The sequence below is a fragment of the Sinocyclocheilus rhinocerous genome, unplaced genomic scaffold, assembly GCF_001515625.1.
Source record: "Sinocyclocheilus rhinocerous isolate Xijiao unplaced genomic scaffold, SAMN03320098_v1.1 scaffold189, whole genome shotgun sequence".
Taxonomy (NCBI): domain Eukaryota; kingdom Metazoa; phylum Chordata; class Actinopteri; order Cypriniformes; family Cyprinidae; genus Sinocyclocheilus; species Sinocyclocheilus rhinocerous.
In genome coordinates, this window is record NW_015667354.1 from 1,345,581 (window position 1) to 1,361,618 (window position 16,038).

At 37.2% G+C, this 16,038-nt stretch overlaps 1 protein-coding gene across 6 annotated transcripts in view; it reads left to right on the forward strand.

The window, feature by feature from the left end:
* septin12 (septin 12) overlaps positions 1–16,038 on the forward strand; it is a 54,728-nt gene that overhangs the window by 19,851 nt on the left and 18,839 nt on the right. Inside the window, exons 1-2 of one of the 6 annotated variants that reach the window (XM_016545672.1) lie at positions 2,351–2,411; positions 13,328–13,582. In XM_016545672.1, the coding sequence (XP_016401158.1) occupies positions 13,372–13,582 (211 nt within the window). In that variant the 5' untranslated portion in view covers positions 2,351–2,411; positions 13,328–13,371. Of the gene's footprint in view, positions 1–2,350; positions 2,412–5,496; positions 5,592–7,454; positions 7,676–12,424; positions 12,680–13,327; positions 13,583–16,038 lie in introns of those variants that run through there. The other 5 variants (XM_016545671.1, XM_016545670.1, XM_016545669.1 and 2 more) reach the window with 5 other exon arrangements.

Consider the following 16,038-nt stretch of genomic DNA (forward strand, 5'->3'; position numbering starts at 1 on the left):
TACTATGGAAGTCATGGGGGCACAGACACTGTTTGGTTACCAGTAGGCTATTGTTCCAAATACATACGTTTGCATTCAACAGCAGAATGAAACTCATTCAGGTTTAGAACAACAACAATATAATTTTAATTTTTGGGTGAACTATTCCTCCAAAGCAGCCTAATATAGCTGCTCTTGCCATTTGTGTCAATAATGTAAATTAAACATTAGAAAGAAAATCACTGTAAAATACATTTATATTTGTAAAATAATGTATATTGAATTTATACAGTGAAGACTATTCAGTCTATTTCTAGTCTATTTATTTTATACAATATATTTCTTATTCAGTGCTTTAAGTGTTTGTAGGTCAATTTCTTTGTTCTATTGTAATTCATGACGGTTTACTTGTCTTCAGTAAGTTTGTTTTTACATAGGCTAGTATTTTTTTTTGTTGAGATATTGGAATTGGTAACAAGAATTATGAAACTTTGATTGGATAAAAATCCTATGTTAAGCTATATCATTATTGTGACGTGGGGGCCTGCAGTAAGTCATAGCCCCGGGGCCCATTGAGGTCTTAATGCGGCCCTGTATACATGTATGTATATATATATATATATATAATGTATATTACTTTAATATTAAAGGGGTCATATGATGTTATGTCATATGAAAGAACATTATTTTGTGTATTTGGTGTAATGAAATGTGTTTATGCGGTTTAAGGTTAAAAAAACACATTATTTTCCACATACTGTACATTATTGCTTCTTCTCTATGCCCCGCCTTTCTGAAAACGCGTCGATTTTTACAAAGCTCATCAGTCTGAAAAGTGAGGTGTGCTCTGATTGGCCAGCTGCGAGCCGTTTTAGGTAGGCGTGGTTGACTCTTAACTTTTATAAAGTATATCTCTTTGAATTTGAGACTTTAGTCTTTGCAACTTTACAGATCTTCTTTATGCACCAAGAGTTTGTAACACTCCAAAGAGAAAGGAAAAATTGAAATTGCATCATATGACCCCTTTAATATTTTTATCAGCTTTATTTCAATTACTGAATTTTTGTAATAGTTAACGATAGCAGCACTGATAAATACACTCCATTTCAGCTTTCTCGTGAAGACTTTAGTAAAAATAGGATGTCTGTGACACTTCCCCTTTTCAGACCACTTCCAAGTTTGTAGATTTTCTAGATATTTATATAAAATAACACTTATTTGTAGGTGGAAATATTAAATGTGTTTTTTTTTCAACACTTTTTGCATTTGGTAGTGATTAATTCAACAAGCGTTAAGTGTCCAATAACTCGACGAATATTCAGACAATACAATACAATACAATTTTATTTATATAGCACAGTTTAAAAACAACCGGAGTTGACCAAAGTGCTTTACAACACTATACCAACAACAGGCAAATTGCAAAATTACACATTAAATATACACAGAATATACACAAGCCGTAAAATGTGTGGCGTTCCTGAGAACAAAGACAATTGACTTAAATTGTCTTATTGACTTAAACAGACACAAGGAGTAGGATTTGGTTATGTGATTTCAAAATGTCTACCCCCATGATGCAACCTGCTCCGTGTAAAATAAAACTGCTTTTATTAGGCTACTTGATTGGCACATATTTTTCCTATTAAGTTGCTTTATGTGTTACAAAAAATTACCTTAAATAATTCAAAAGCCCAAAATCACACTGCAAATGTTTCATCCGTGAAGCCTAAAACATTGTGTTGTAGATCTAGTGTAGAAGGTTAAAGTTCTAAGCCTTCTGGACCCACATTTTCCCCAGCCCGGATGAGGGGGAGAGGGGAAAGGTGATTTCCTCTTGGACAGCATGACAGGGCTTCCTGGAAGAGTCATCCCTCCCTAAGAACAACTGCATCCTGCCATGAAAATGAAACGAGGCTCAGTAGAGCCACATATGTTGTGAAAACACGCTCAGCCCTTGTGATACCAACATGGTGTGCCATCTTGAACCAGTGCTAAAGAGGCAGCTATTATATTATCATAGTGAGTAAGTTACTCAAGGGAGCAGGCAGTAATAATTATAGAGACACCTTGTGTTTATTGATGGTTTTCTGAATGTAATTGGGTAATGACTGAAGGATGATACCACAACTAATACTATTATAGGCCATGACACAAACACAAATACAGAGGGAGAGAATATGAAAGTGATTGCTGATCATGTGTGTGTTTTTCTCCTAAATACATCCTCTTGGCAAGAATTCATGAGGGAGCGGTTAATGCAAAGAAAGCAAAATAGAAAGTAAAAAAAAGAGAAGTGTGTGAGGGTGGTTGTGTGCGTCTGTGTGCTTGTACTGTATGCAATCGTTTTTGCTAGTTTTGGAAACCGTGTCCTATCAGGAGCAGCAGCTCTCAGGGCAGGACACGAATCGGCTCTTTGGGCACTGTTGATGGTAAGTTGACTTTGTCATCCTTATTAAGCTTAATAACCAACCGGCTGTTACTTGGAAGCATTTGTTTACCTCAAAGCGGTATGATGTGGAGTTGTATAGTGTATATTTACCACCTCAGATTAACAGGTGACTGTCAAACATTGACGGCCTCTATTCTGACCACTGTAACAACTGATGTTGAACTATTTTACTTTATTTTATAGAACATGACTTACTGTAGACTGATAGATGATTGGTAAGTAATTAGGCTGGTAGGTAGTATTTAGTTAGGTAGTTGCTTTGTTTATTGTTTAGTTTAAATTAGTTGGTTAGTTAGTGAGTTGGTTTGTAGGTATTTAGGTAGTTACTAATCCAAGCTAAATTATTAAGATGCCTAACCAAACCAGGATTCAAAACAATGCGTTTAGCTAAGTTTAGTTTAGTTCTAATTAGTTAGTAGTCCAAAACAGATCATTAAGGGGTCTGTCCAGTCCTTTTATTGATTATTGATTCAAACCAATTAGTAAGTTAATTGGTTATTTTACTTAGTTGGATGTTTGATGCTTAGTGTAGCTTAGTTTAGTTGGTTAATCAGTTTGATGTTTAGTTGGTCAGTTGGCTTGTACTTAGTTGGTTTATTAATTGGCTAGTTAGTTTGTTAGTTTAGTTGTTTAGTTTGTTGGTTAGTCAGTTTGATGTTTGGTTAGTTGGTAGGTTAGTGAGCTAGTTAGTTTAGTTTAGTTTAGTTTGCTGGTTAGTCTGTTTGATGTTTAGTTAGTCAGTTAGTTTGTACTTACTTGGCTTGTTAGTTAGCTAGTTAGTTTGTTAGTTTAGCTGTTTGTTTTGTTGGTTAGTCAGTTTGATGCTTAGTTGGTTTATATTTAGTTGGTTTGTTAGTGCACTAGTTAGTTTAGTTTGTTGTTTAGCCAGTTTGATGTATAGTTAGTCAGTTGGTTTGTACTTAGTTTGTTTTGGTAGTTAGCTAGTTAGTTTGTTAGTGTAGTTTAGTAGTTTAGTTTGTTGGTTAGTCAGTTTGATGTATAATTAGTCAGTTGGTTTGTACTTAGTTGTTTTTTTTAGTTAGCTGGTTAGTTAGTTGTTTAGTTTGTTGTCTAGTCAGTTTGATGTTTAGTTAGTCAGTTGGTTTGTATTTAGTTGGTTTGTTAATGAGCTAGTTTAGTTTTAGGTTTTAGTTTTAGTTTAGTTTAGTTTATATAAGATGTAACATTACAGTGAATATACAATATATATTTGTAGTATCAAGGAAAGCATCTAATGCAGAAATTAATTTTAATTGCATTATATAGATGTAAACTATAGGAACTTTTTAAGGGCCTAGATCACATTAGGTAGAAACTTGTTGTTCTGTAATACTTTTCTCTTCTGGTAATTCTCAGCAGAAACTCCAGCTGTGCATCAGCTCAGTTTAGAAGACGCTCTAACAGATGTCCGGCAGTTTGCCACTGTCCTCCCGCTCTGTCCTCACCTGTCCCTCCCACCATGTGTGGAAGACACTGAGAACGCACCAGAGGATGGGGTCAAACTTCAGGAATCCTTCTCTTCCGTCTGCCATGTCCTTTTAAGTATGCTTGGATTAGGATGAGGTTAAGATGCTTTAATTGAATTAACCCCTTGAATCCCACACAAGCAAAGCTGGAGTAAAGACCAGCAGCTTTCTCACGGTGTGTGGCGGCAGATCTTCGTAGTAACCCGATACTTCCAGTCTCTTTGGGGAGGTTACCCTGGCAACAGTATGAATGAACTGACAGCATCTGTGCGTACATGTGCTTTTAATTAAAGAGGAGCGGTAATAGAGACATTTAGTGGCAATTCACTGTCCCTTGTGGCACAGCAAACGCATACTTCCTCCCCCTCTCTTCCTCTTCCTCTCTTGCCTTTTTACTCAACCATATCAACATCCGTAGAAATCAACGCCTCTGTTTAGATAACCTCTATGTTTGTACCACCAAATGTTTTATGAAATTAAAGGAATAGTTCAGTCGAAAATGAAATTTGTTATTAAATACAAACCTGTACCTTGTCCATTCAGTGTTGTTTTGGACCCCATCAACTTTCATTATATGGTCAAAAACAGTTTTCAAAATATCTTCAAAAAGGCTCAGAGGAATGAAATTCATGCAGGTTTGGAATGACACGAGGGTGAGTAAATAATTTTGGGTGAACTATCCCGGTAAGTAATCCTTGTCATGCAGTGGCCCAGAATTATTGTAAATGTATCTTATCATACATATATTTCCAGAGTGTGTTGATTTGAAGAGGAGAAGATACATTCATTAGTCATCAGATAATGACCTGGAATGACCAGAACAATGTGGCAGTGGAGAGCACTTTGTAGGAAACTCCATTAACAAACCTCAGTCAGTTAATTAGCAGTAGACGCAGCGGAGCATACAGACCCTGCATGTGGCTTGGAGCTTTGCGAAAGGCTTTTAGATGAAAGTGATGAATTGCTGTCATTGGGCTTGTTCTATACTATATCAAATGATTAAATATTGAATGTAAAATAGACAGCTCTCGCCGCATGCAAAGGTCATTTTCCGATTGCCACATTAATCAAGATGCTTTTTCCTGTCAGCGGTGAAGAGAGAATTCCCAAAACAGCAGAGATGCGCTGTGTGGTGATATGCTGCAGGCACAAGTGTATATATGTGTGTGTGAGGTTAGACACTGTAGGATGGGAATTTGCTCTTTCTGGAAGCTTCCACAGTTTCTCTTAGTTCATTTCGTACCGGATTTCCATTCACGCAACCCAGCAGATTGTATTCTATTCACAAGGATTGCATTTCCATTTTTCTACTTTACCTGTCTGGGATTGTGAAAGACATTTCCTCGTATCTCAAGGGTGGGATTTTAACAGAGACTTGCGCTGATGACATAAGGAAAATGGATAAACATCCATCCCACTCTTGAGAAACACTCTTATTTAGGTAACCATGGCGATAACAGAGCTGGAGGAACTGCTTTTCTTTTGTGTGGCATAAAACTAGTTAAAATACAACCAGGAAGAGAGAGGCCCAAAGGCAAGGAAATGCATCACCCTCGGAGTGCTGTCTGTGGTTAGGCTACGACACACCCTCACACACACACACACACACACTGACATCCTGAACAGTTCGCAATTCACTCTCTGACAGCACATGGGGCCTGGCAGCTGCTCCAGGATCCCACTTATCTGCTAAGGTAAAAGACTGATTTCTGTTAATATTTTACTATACCAATGTCTCTGCTGGAATGTTTCTAGTTTGTGTAATCTGCTAACTAGCCGTCATTTGAATGCAACTGGTTGTGGTTTGCAATATTTGTCTGTTGTATTGAGCTGTAGAAACATGTTGTGTTTTTGTCGTCGGCTGGTGTGTTTTGAGTGGAAGTGTGAGTGTGTTGATTTGGGGCCTCACTATGATACATCAGCCATCTATTGAATGTCAAACAAAGGAACATTATTGTTATTCAAACATAAAACCATCCTTACAGCGTCTCAGCATGGGCTTGCCCTGCACGCACGCACACACACACACACACACACACACACACATACTTTCTTTCACTTACAGGCATTTTCACACTCTTTCATCATGGCTAGCTGTTTTGAAAAGGGCCCATCCTTACATGGATGTATTCAGCATTCTCCTTGACTTTAATTTATATGAGGTGGACTTCATTTTATGGAGAGCATAAAGACTAAACACTCAGATTGTGTGACAAGTCAGACTGACAGTTTGAGAGTGAGAAAAACACACTTCCTCAGTGAAACTGTGCAGAGATGCTTCACCTCCTCATGTTTAAACAGATCCGGAGGGGAGTCCTTAAAGAGATAGTTCACCCAAAAAAGTCAATTCTGTCATTATTTGCTCATGTCGTTTCAAACCTGTGTGACTCTTTCTTCATTAAAATGTGAAGATTTTTTTTTTAAGAATATTCTGGCCACTCTTTTCAGTACAATAATAGTGAATAGGGACTGAGGCTGTCAAGCTAAAAAATAAAAGCACCATAAAAGTATTTTAAAAGTTCTCTAAGCACTACATTCGAAGTTATATAAGATAGTTTGGTGTGAGGGAAAAGACTAGAATTTTAGTCATTTACTGAAAATATGCCCTAGATTTGAGAAGTAGGGATAAACGAATCATTCTTTTGAGTCATCTTTTCAGTGAATCATTTGCTTCAGTTCCCATTTGGCCAAAATGATTCATTTATTGCATAAGTTTCTTCTCAAATCATTCCCACTGACTCAACGATCAGGTCGCAGTGTTTAAAAACCAACTGGATTATAAATAAATGACAGGTTAAATTTCAGTCTGGTCATTATAAAATATGGAAGACTTTAGAAGACTTGAATATGCCGCAAGGATCATATAGACTACTTTTATGATTGATGAAAAAAATTGTACGGTTTTGAGATAAACTAAGGGTTAGTAAATGATGACAGAATTTTCATTAAGTGAACTGCCCCTTTAAATTCACAGTTTTCCATTTTATTAAAACCTGTGTATAGTTTTGAGGAACAGCTAAAATGACAACTGTTCAAATGAAAACATACCAATGTTTTTATCCAGTGATATCTGGCTTGCTGTGCACTAATAATATGTATCCATGCACTTAAACTCTAGTGCTGTTTTTCTGTAAATGGTAAACTACAAGCTCTTTGTCAGTATAAAAACCACTCACGTCTGAATGACCATTACCATGTCTTTTAACGGCAATCCACAGCCCAAACAACCCAGCGTGACACACTTATTATTACCAGCACAGAAATCCGCACTGAACGAGTAACTGCGATTTGCTTTTCTTTTCCTCTCAGATGAGCGAGTCTGTGGATGCCGACTATTCAAAGAAGCACTAAAATTTCTCCTAATTGATTTTATGGGTCAATTACATATTTTCCTCATTGTGTGGTCAGCAGGGGAGCCTGGGCCGGCCGACTGACAGCAGCCCCACTCGTGTGCAAATAAGTTTGAGAGAGGCAGTAGAGAGATACAGGGGAGGAGGGGTGGATGGGTGAAGTCCTCTTTTGGATTAGTGGAAGCTTCTTGGCGATCTGCATGTGAATGAGCGTGAGCAGCTTTAGCCGCTACCCCTGCACTCTTTCTCCATAGTGAGGGAGAGAGACACTGAGAGAGGGGGAGAAGTGCATGGGCAGTTACACAGAGCACAAAGCAGAAGTTTAGGGACGAGTCTTGAGGTACATCACAGTTGTGGACTGTCTGGTGTGGGCCGCTGTGTCTTCAGTGGGGAGAGCGGTGCGGACAGAGCTTTGTGAATGAGAGAAGGTAAGAATCTCTTTTTTTATCCCATGGGCTTTGCGTGTGTCTCAGCTTCACTGCCCCTCTGATAACAATGGAACCAAGAGCAATGGAGCACCTCAACAGTGCCAAAAGGGGGAAGGGAGAGTCTCATGGCTGCCCGAGAAGACACTTTTTTCAAAAATGATGTCTTCAAAGTTGGCTTGTTTTGCTCTATTTTTGTAATTTCTGACATATTCAGGCAGGAAGGAATTGAGGGTTTGGGGACAGATCTGCTTTTACTTAACCACAATATGCAAGGTTTTTATTAAAAAGTTCCAACTTCTTTCCTACTTTCGAGCCCTTTTCTCTCACTCTGTTTGCTTTTCTCAAGCCTTTGGACGACATTGTGTCTCTTCTCTCTATCTCCAAGCATGGCTTTATTTGTCAGCTTCTATTAGAGTGCAGGCAGTTTCAGACAGCATCAAATAAATAAATCTGCCAATCCACAGTCTGGCTGTCTCCTCTCCCTTTTGCATAAGTTTTGCTTTCTTACTTCAAACGTTGTGCATTCAACAGTGATAACACATACTTTTCAAATCACACAAAGTTCAAAGTCAGAAATTCACTTGCTTCACCTCAAGTCAATGCAGTCTTGTGTAGCTCCTCAGGTGCTGGATGGATCGCTTGAATGTAATGTTAGTTAGGGAATAAGAAGCCCAGGATTAGTTCCATTTTGGTGGATGGAGGATGTAAGGTATATTTATAGCTGATTAAGTCATCTGGACCAGCAGACGGGATCCTCAGTTCAAGAAGGTTGTCTCAGCTGATCAAACGCAGCACAGGCTGCATGCTGATTTCCTACACATAGTTCTTGACTCACTAAAATGAACATTAATCAGCTTCTGCATGTGCCATGCAATGTTTCAATTCTTAAGCCGATATAATTGGACAGTGTGACTTAGCAAGACTCAGGGTTGTGGCCAGGCCGAAGTCACAGCATGAGAAAGTCTTTAAAAGTCGTGAGAAAGCCATATTGAGGTGAATAACATCTTTGCAGCCTCTAGCAAAAACACATCAACACTTTCACAGTGTTCTTCTTCTAAGAAATACTAGTACCAAGAAACTTAAGAAGGCATCAATTTGTGCCTGAGGTGGACGATCATATAATCATATTAGTTGTAAACAACTCATGGTGTAGCTTGTCTCGAAAGGATAGTTCAACCCAAAAATGAAAATTCTGCCAGCATTGTGGTTGTTTTGTCTATACAGTGAAACCCAATCATTTTGGGCAAAAACGGTTAAACATTCTTGAAATTACCTATTTTTGTGTTCCTCAGAAAAAATAAAGTTATACAAATTTGGAGCAACATGAAGGTGATTTGACAACATTTGGGTTTGAACTATCCCTTGAGGATAAATTCTATTGTTATGGTGTACTTTGCATACTTGTGTTAATGACATTTAGTTGACCTGTTAATGGGACACACTCATATGTTTGAAGCAATCAGAGTGTCATGTTGGGTGAAGCTCACAGTCACTGCCATTAACAATGCATAATAAAGGATAGTAGACTTGGCATTTCCTGGGGATCGTTTTGCTGTCCCATGTTTTCATACACAAATGAGCTGATTTTAACACACACATGCACACTTTGTATGTGGGTGTGAAAGCAGCTGTGGTGTTGGCAGAGTTATACAGCTCGTCTTCTCATATTTGAGATCCCTTGTTTTATTCTAGGTCTTCTCGTATTGTGGCTGCACAATTATATAATTGTTGATCATAATTGTTGATTATTCCCTTGAAATTATTAATTGCGATTATTACTATTTACACTGATGTTCAGTGTTGGGGAAAGTTACTGTTAAAAGTAATGCATTACAATATTGCGTTACTCCCTAAAAAAAGTAACTAATTACATTACTTAGTTACTTTTTATGGAAGGTAATGCGTTGCGTTACTTTTTAAATCATGGCAGGGCTTGCTTGTTTGTTTTTAATATAAAAAAAATATAAAAAACTTACTTACAGGCTGTGAGTCAGAAACGCCAAACTGTCCATGCAAAGTTGGAACTGCCCCACTTTATAGAAACAGCTTTGTGCACAGACGCATTGTAGGCTACTCTGCAGGATCAGGAAACAGTCCTCCGTAAAATGCGCTGCACACATCTGAATATTTGGGTTGAACTGTTCTGGAACAGTGTTGTAAATACAACTTAACCACTGATTTCTAGTTGTGTCCTCTTTTGGAAGGCCAAACAAAGTTATTTCGCTTTCACAACGAAACACACAGCATCACACACGGCGGCCTTGCGGCAACCACATGTGACGACCCCGGGCTGGACTCCGCTTCGTAAAAAAGTAAATTCACTGTCTGTACAGTAGAACGCAGAAGAAGAACATTCAACACATTTAAGCAATACAAAAAGAAGCACAAATGTGTATCTAGAGTAATTTTTGCTTATTAGTATGTTTGAATTGGATCATCGAAGGTCAGCAGAAAAGACATTGGTTAATAAAATGGGATTAAATACATAAAGGATATTTGTTATCTAACATTTAATTATTGGAGGTTTGCGTCATATTCTGAGTTGCATTTCACTGTTTTTATTAATTTTGAGGAATGCTGAATCTGTTTTTTGTGAGTGAGATGAATTAATGCATGTTCACATTTATTCTAGAACTACAGTAACATCTTACTCCTGATTTTCTCTCAACATGCGGACGGCAGAGCTATCAATCAATAAATGGGGAAAAAAGTAACTGGAGTTACTTATTTGAAAAAGTAACTCCAATATTTTCTTGTAAATTAAAAAGTAATGCGTTACTTTACTAGTTACTTGAAAAAAAGTAATCTGATTATGTAACTTGCGTTACTTGTAATGCGTAGCCCCTAACATTGCTGATGTTTTAAATAGTTTTATACAATTGTTTGAAGCAACTGAATGCCATATTTTATATGAAAATAAACAAGCTAAAAACACACTTTCAGAAAATCTTTTATTGCTTTTCTATAGCATCCTATAGCTTTTCTATAGCATCACGCCTCAAATATATTGGTTTGGTTTCTTCTTTAAATAAAAAAAGTAAAAATATGCATGGTATTACAATGTTATACTAAAACTAAAATTAAAATAATGGGAAAACCCCTTAAGATAACCTGTAGAAAGAAATTAAAAAACACATCTTAAGCATGCAGAATAATGCAAGTGGTCCTTTTCTTTGTAATTGTGCCTTTGAACTATTACGATTGAATTATTTGTTTTGAACAATGTGACAGACAATGTGGAGTATTTTCTCCACCAAGACAACTTCAGGGGTTATCAGGGAGGTTGTTACCAATCCTCTTATAAAACAGAGCTGTCTCAAGATGGTAATGGTACAAACTACAGTACATGGTTAAGAAAAAAAAAACATTAGCCAGTAGCACTATCCACCCCCTGCTGCTTCTGTGCTCACTCCGGCTTCCTCCAGCCGAGCCAGCTGACAGGTGTCCGTGCCTCAGTAGTTAACCAGTGCCGTGTGAACTGCTGTTTCTGTGTTGGCCGCTCTCGTGAGTGAACTCAATTGAGCTGAACAAACTGACGCTCCGGCAGCAAACCCATTTCTCTTCTGGGCTGCTGTTTTATTCATTGCTGACACTATGCTGCATGAAGTTCAATGCATATTGGGGGTACTTTACATATCCATTTCCATTTTGTGAATGCAAAGTAAACCTTAAGATAAAATCAACCTCTTCCTGACCCACATATCAAGCATTAACAAATGAATCTAATGCTTCATTTCAGCCTAGGATGGAAGCACAATTATGGACAATTCTCAATTCTTCGTCCTCATTATTTCAATTCCCCATCTGAATCGATCTGTGCCTCACCTACATTTGCCTCATGTCAGTCATCATAACGTGTATTAACCTCCACCTGAATGCTCTGAGCATGCTCACAGCACACCGCTCTCTGGCTCATAAACAAGCTTGGCAAAAAATGAACATCTTTTCCTCAAATTAATTGCAGCGGTGAATTGTGCATTATGCTAGCACATAAAACGTCAGGAAACGTGGGCGCTAGATAAAGGTCTGCAAAATAGAATGTCAATGCAAAAATGCTTGAAGGAAACTAACCTTAACAGGTCCAGGGCTTTTTTCTGCTTCCCCATCCAATAATAACAACAACAACAATAATAATAATGATGATAATAATAATAACAATAATAACAATTTAAACAGTTTTGTTATCATTAAAACTATAACATTTATTTTGTTCAAATAAAATTTAAATATTAGATGAAAAACTTAAACTCAAATCTGAAATAAAAATAAAGCTAAATAGAACAAAAATGGCAAAAGCAATAACAAAAGTACTACAATTTTAAATAAAATTAATTATATCAAATAAATTGAATAAATAATATAATATATATAAATAATACTAAATAGCTCATAATAATACTGTATAATTTAAATTATGATTTAGTAATATTATTAATTTATTATTATTATTATTATTATTATTATTATATTTTTTACACCCGTTTTTTTAAAAAAAAAATTTTAATGTGATTCATTTAATGCCTTGCACATTGCCAAAGTTCCATAGTGTCTTGTTTGTAATTTTTAGGTTTCAGAAGGGTACCCTTGATATGTGGAATTATTGTCAAAGCCTTTCAGACACAAACTGCAGGGACTCATTTGGAATAGAGATTTTTCTAAAGAAAAAAATCCCTGTGTAGTATTGTTTGAGGACTTTCTGAGAGGTTTCTGTATATGTTAACACTTGTGGGTCTCTCTCTCTCTCGGCAGACACGGCGCAGGAGCAGGGCCTGGATCTGGAGCCACCTGTCCGGATGGAAGAGGAGAAGGAGGTGATGGAGGAGATTGAGGTGGAGGAGAGAGTGGTGGAGATAGAACATCCTCTGCCATGCCTCAGTGAATCTGACACACAAGGCATTATCAAGGGCAGAGATCTATTCGGATATGTTGGCATTGAGGCAGTGTTGGACCAGATGAGACGCAAAACCATGAAGGCTGGCTTTGAATTTAATATCATGGTGGTTGGTAAGTGGAACATTGGTTTTGTTATCATTAGCTAAAACTATTAAAATAGTTTTTTTAATTGAAATAAAATAAAATGTAAATATTAGATGAAAAACTAAAATTAGTTAAAAACTCAAATCTGAAATAAAAATAAAGCTAAATAGAAATATAAAAAACAACAAAAATGACAAGCACACAACAAAAGTAATATTAAATTTAAACTAAAATGAAATATAAAAATGAAATATAAAAATAAAAATAAAAGCTAATTCAAAATATGAATAAATAATATAATAATATATAAATAATACTAAATAACACAATATCATAATAAATACTATATCATTTAAATCACGATTTAATAATATAATATTATTATATATTTGTACACACATTTTTTCCTATCACATTTAAATGTGATTCATTTAATGCCTTGCACATTGCCAAAGTTCTATAGTGTTTTGTTTGTAATTTTTAGGTTTCAGAAGGGTCCTCTTGATATGCGGAATTATATTGCCAAAGCCTTTCTGATGCAAACTTGCAAGGACTCATTTGGGACAGAGATTTTTCTATAGAAAAACCTCCATGTGTAGTATAATATTCGTTTAAGGGCTTCCTGAGAGGATTCTGTATGTTAACTGATGGGTCTCTCTTTCTCTCTCTCGGCAGACACAGCACAGGAGCAGGGCCTGGATCTGGAGCCACCTGTCCGGATGGAGGAGGAGATGGAGGTGATGGAGGAGAGGGAGGTGGAGGAGAGAGTGGTGGAGATAGAACATCCTCTGCCATGCCTCAGTGAATCTGACACACAAGGCATTATCAAGGGCAGAGATCTATTCGGATATGTTGGCATTGAGGCAGTGTTGGACCAGATGAGACGCAAAACCATGAAGGCTGGCTTTGAATTTAACATCATGGTGGTTGGTAAGTGGAACATTGCTCTGACTTCAATTGGATTGTGAATTTTTTTTTTATTTTTAAGCAGGATATGCCCAGTTTGTACTTATACAGAAAAAGAAAAATACAAAGCCCTCAAAGCTGGTTCAGAATAGTACACTGAAACTTTGAATTTCAAACGACATGCATAACGGCTCGGTCTAAATGACTTCACACCTCTTGTTTTCTCTATGCTCACAGTGTGAACTTTAACTTGTTTTGTCTCATGAGCTTAGTTGAGATGGGGACGATTTAGCCAAGACTGCAGAGATGAAAATAGAACAGACTTGAGGTGTCAAATCAGGTAAAAAGTCACAAGCATCAATAGTTGAGTATGGTTGTCTATGAAGGGGGCAGGAAGACTGTTCAGCCTCTAACAGGAAACACAGACAGGTGAAGAGGAAATGGTGCCATTGCCTGTTAAGGGAAATGTTTAAAACTCAGCTCTTTTCAGAGACTGTTATTCACTTGGTAAAATAGTGTATTTGTTGAAGGTGGCTTCTGTCTGTCATGAAAGAGCTTGTTATAAGCAAACATTACATAGGTAGTAAATAGGATGGGTGATATAGTCAAATTATATTGCGATATTTTTCAATATATAGCTCAATATATATAATATGTATGTGTTGGCTCTGACATGAGACCATCATTTAACCAAATATAATTGTATTTCTAAGCAACAAAATCACATTACATGATATGTTTGCATGGATGCATTAAATTGATCAAACTGACAAATACTTTTAGTATTATTACAACGATTTCTATTTCAAACAAAAGCTGTTCTTTTTATTCATGAAAAAATAAATCATGATTTCCACAAAAATAATACTGATATACAGAAATCTTAAAATGTCATTAAATGTTTTATAAGATAATGACATATGTATTGTTTCTTAAATCAGCACATTGATTTCTGAAGGATCATGTGACACTGAAGACAGGAGTAATGACAGCTGGAAATTCAGCTCTGTCAATAAAATAGAAAAGAGTTTTTTAAAAATGAATTTCATGAGAAGACTGTATTTTATTATAAATCTTAAGTCACAGATTTTATGCCAGGTTACCTGCTAGGGCTGTACTCTGCCGGCTCAGTAGAGCATGCTGGTATTAACTGTCCTGGGCAGTTACTGGACATCTGCCTGATTCAAACTGGCCACCTTATTCAAGCCTGACCAATCAGAATGCTGGAACCTCCCAAACCCCCCTGTGCATCTAAGCGAGAGAGAGGGTAAGCATGCAGGGAGGAGGAGGAGCAGGAGGGGGGTGTTGGCTGAGTGTGGGCCTTACCTAATTAAATGGCAAGGGCTATTGTTGTGTTGTCTGTGGGCTGGGAGGCAGGGCCAGGCTGGAGCCGAATGTGGCTCAGTGTTCCCCAACTGGGCCAGCCAAGGGGATTTATGATGGCCGCAGCATCACAAATTCAAGGCCATCCAGCTCTCCAGTGAGAGCCATTCTTCTTTTCCACTTTTTTCATTCCTCTGTTTTTTTAAACAGAGCTTCCAGGTTTTCCTCCCTTGCTTGTGCTTTCTTTCCCCTTGGTGGCTCCTCCATAGTGGTTATAGAAAGGACATTTTGCCAAATCCTTCAAAGGCTGCGAGTCTCACAGAGAAACACAGTATCAGCCGCTGTTCCGCAGCGATGTCAGCAAAACAAATTAAAGCTGAAGTGGGTAGTTTCTGCACCACTGATTTCACCACTAGCTTTCCAAACTGTTCTTCCAAAACAGTCCTGCAACCCCGTTACCATCTGTCATTGTTTGGACACTCATGTAGACCCAGCCCAGCAGCATTTGGCCTTCTTTGAGCAATGGAAATTCCCACAGCAGCCTCATTTCCATCTGAAAGGACAAGTTTGGTGATTTTAAACCAGCTTTGTATTGTTACAATGTCAGGAGTACATGTAAATATGTGTACTCTTTCCCTATGCCACCTGTTTTGTCAGCAAAACACAGTATCTGGTGAACTTTTGACAGCTTAACTGTTAAACTATCGATCGTACTTCTGCAATTCTGTATTCCCACACACAGAGAGTTGGATCGAGCCCAGAGCATTATGGTTGTTAAAGTTTCCCTAGCTTTTTTGGCAAAAGGGAACACCACATTTTTTTGTATTCATGTAGCATTATTCTTTTTGCCTTCCTTCTGCATAGACAGCTGAGTTTTATTAAACACCTGTTTTTATTGTAGACATTTTTAACTTTTTAATAAAATGGCTGATTCTTTTCTTTTCTAAGGCTAATTTCTCATTTTACATGTCCTACATTATTAAAAAATATTTCCACACATTTGTCCAAATAACAGCTTGATTGGAAATGATGCACAATAAAAAATACTTTTAAAATATTTTAAAAGCAGTATCATATTCACACAATAAATACTGCATTGGTTTGTTTGATTGTGTTTTTTTTACACTTATGACTTATGAATCATGACTTAGTATATG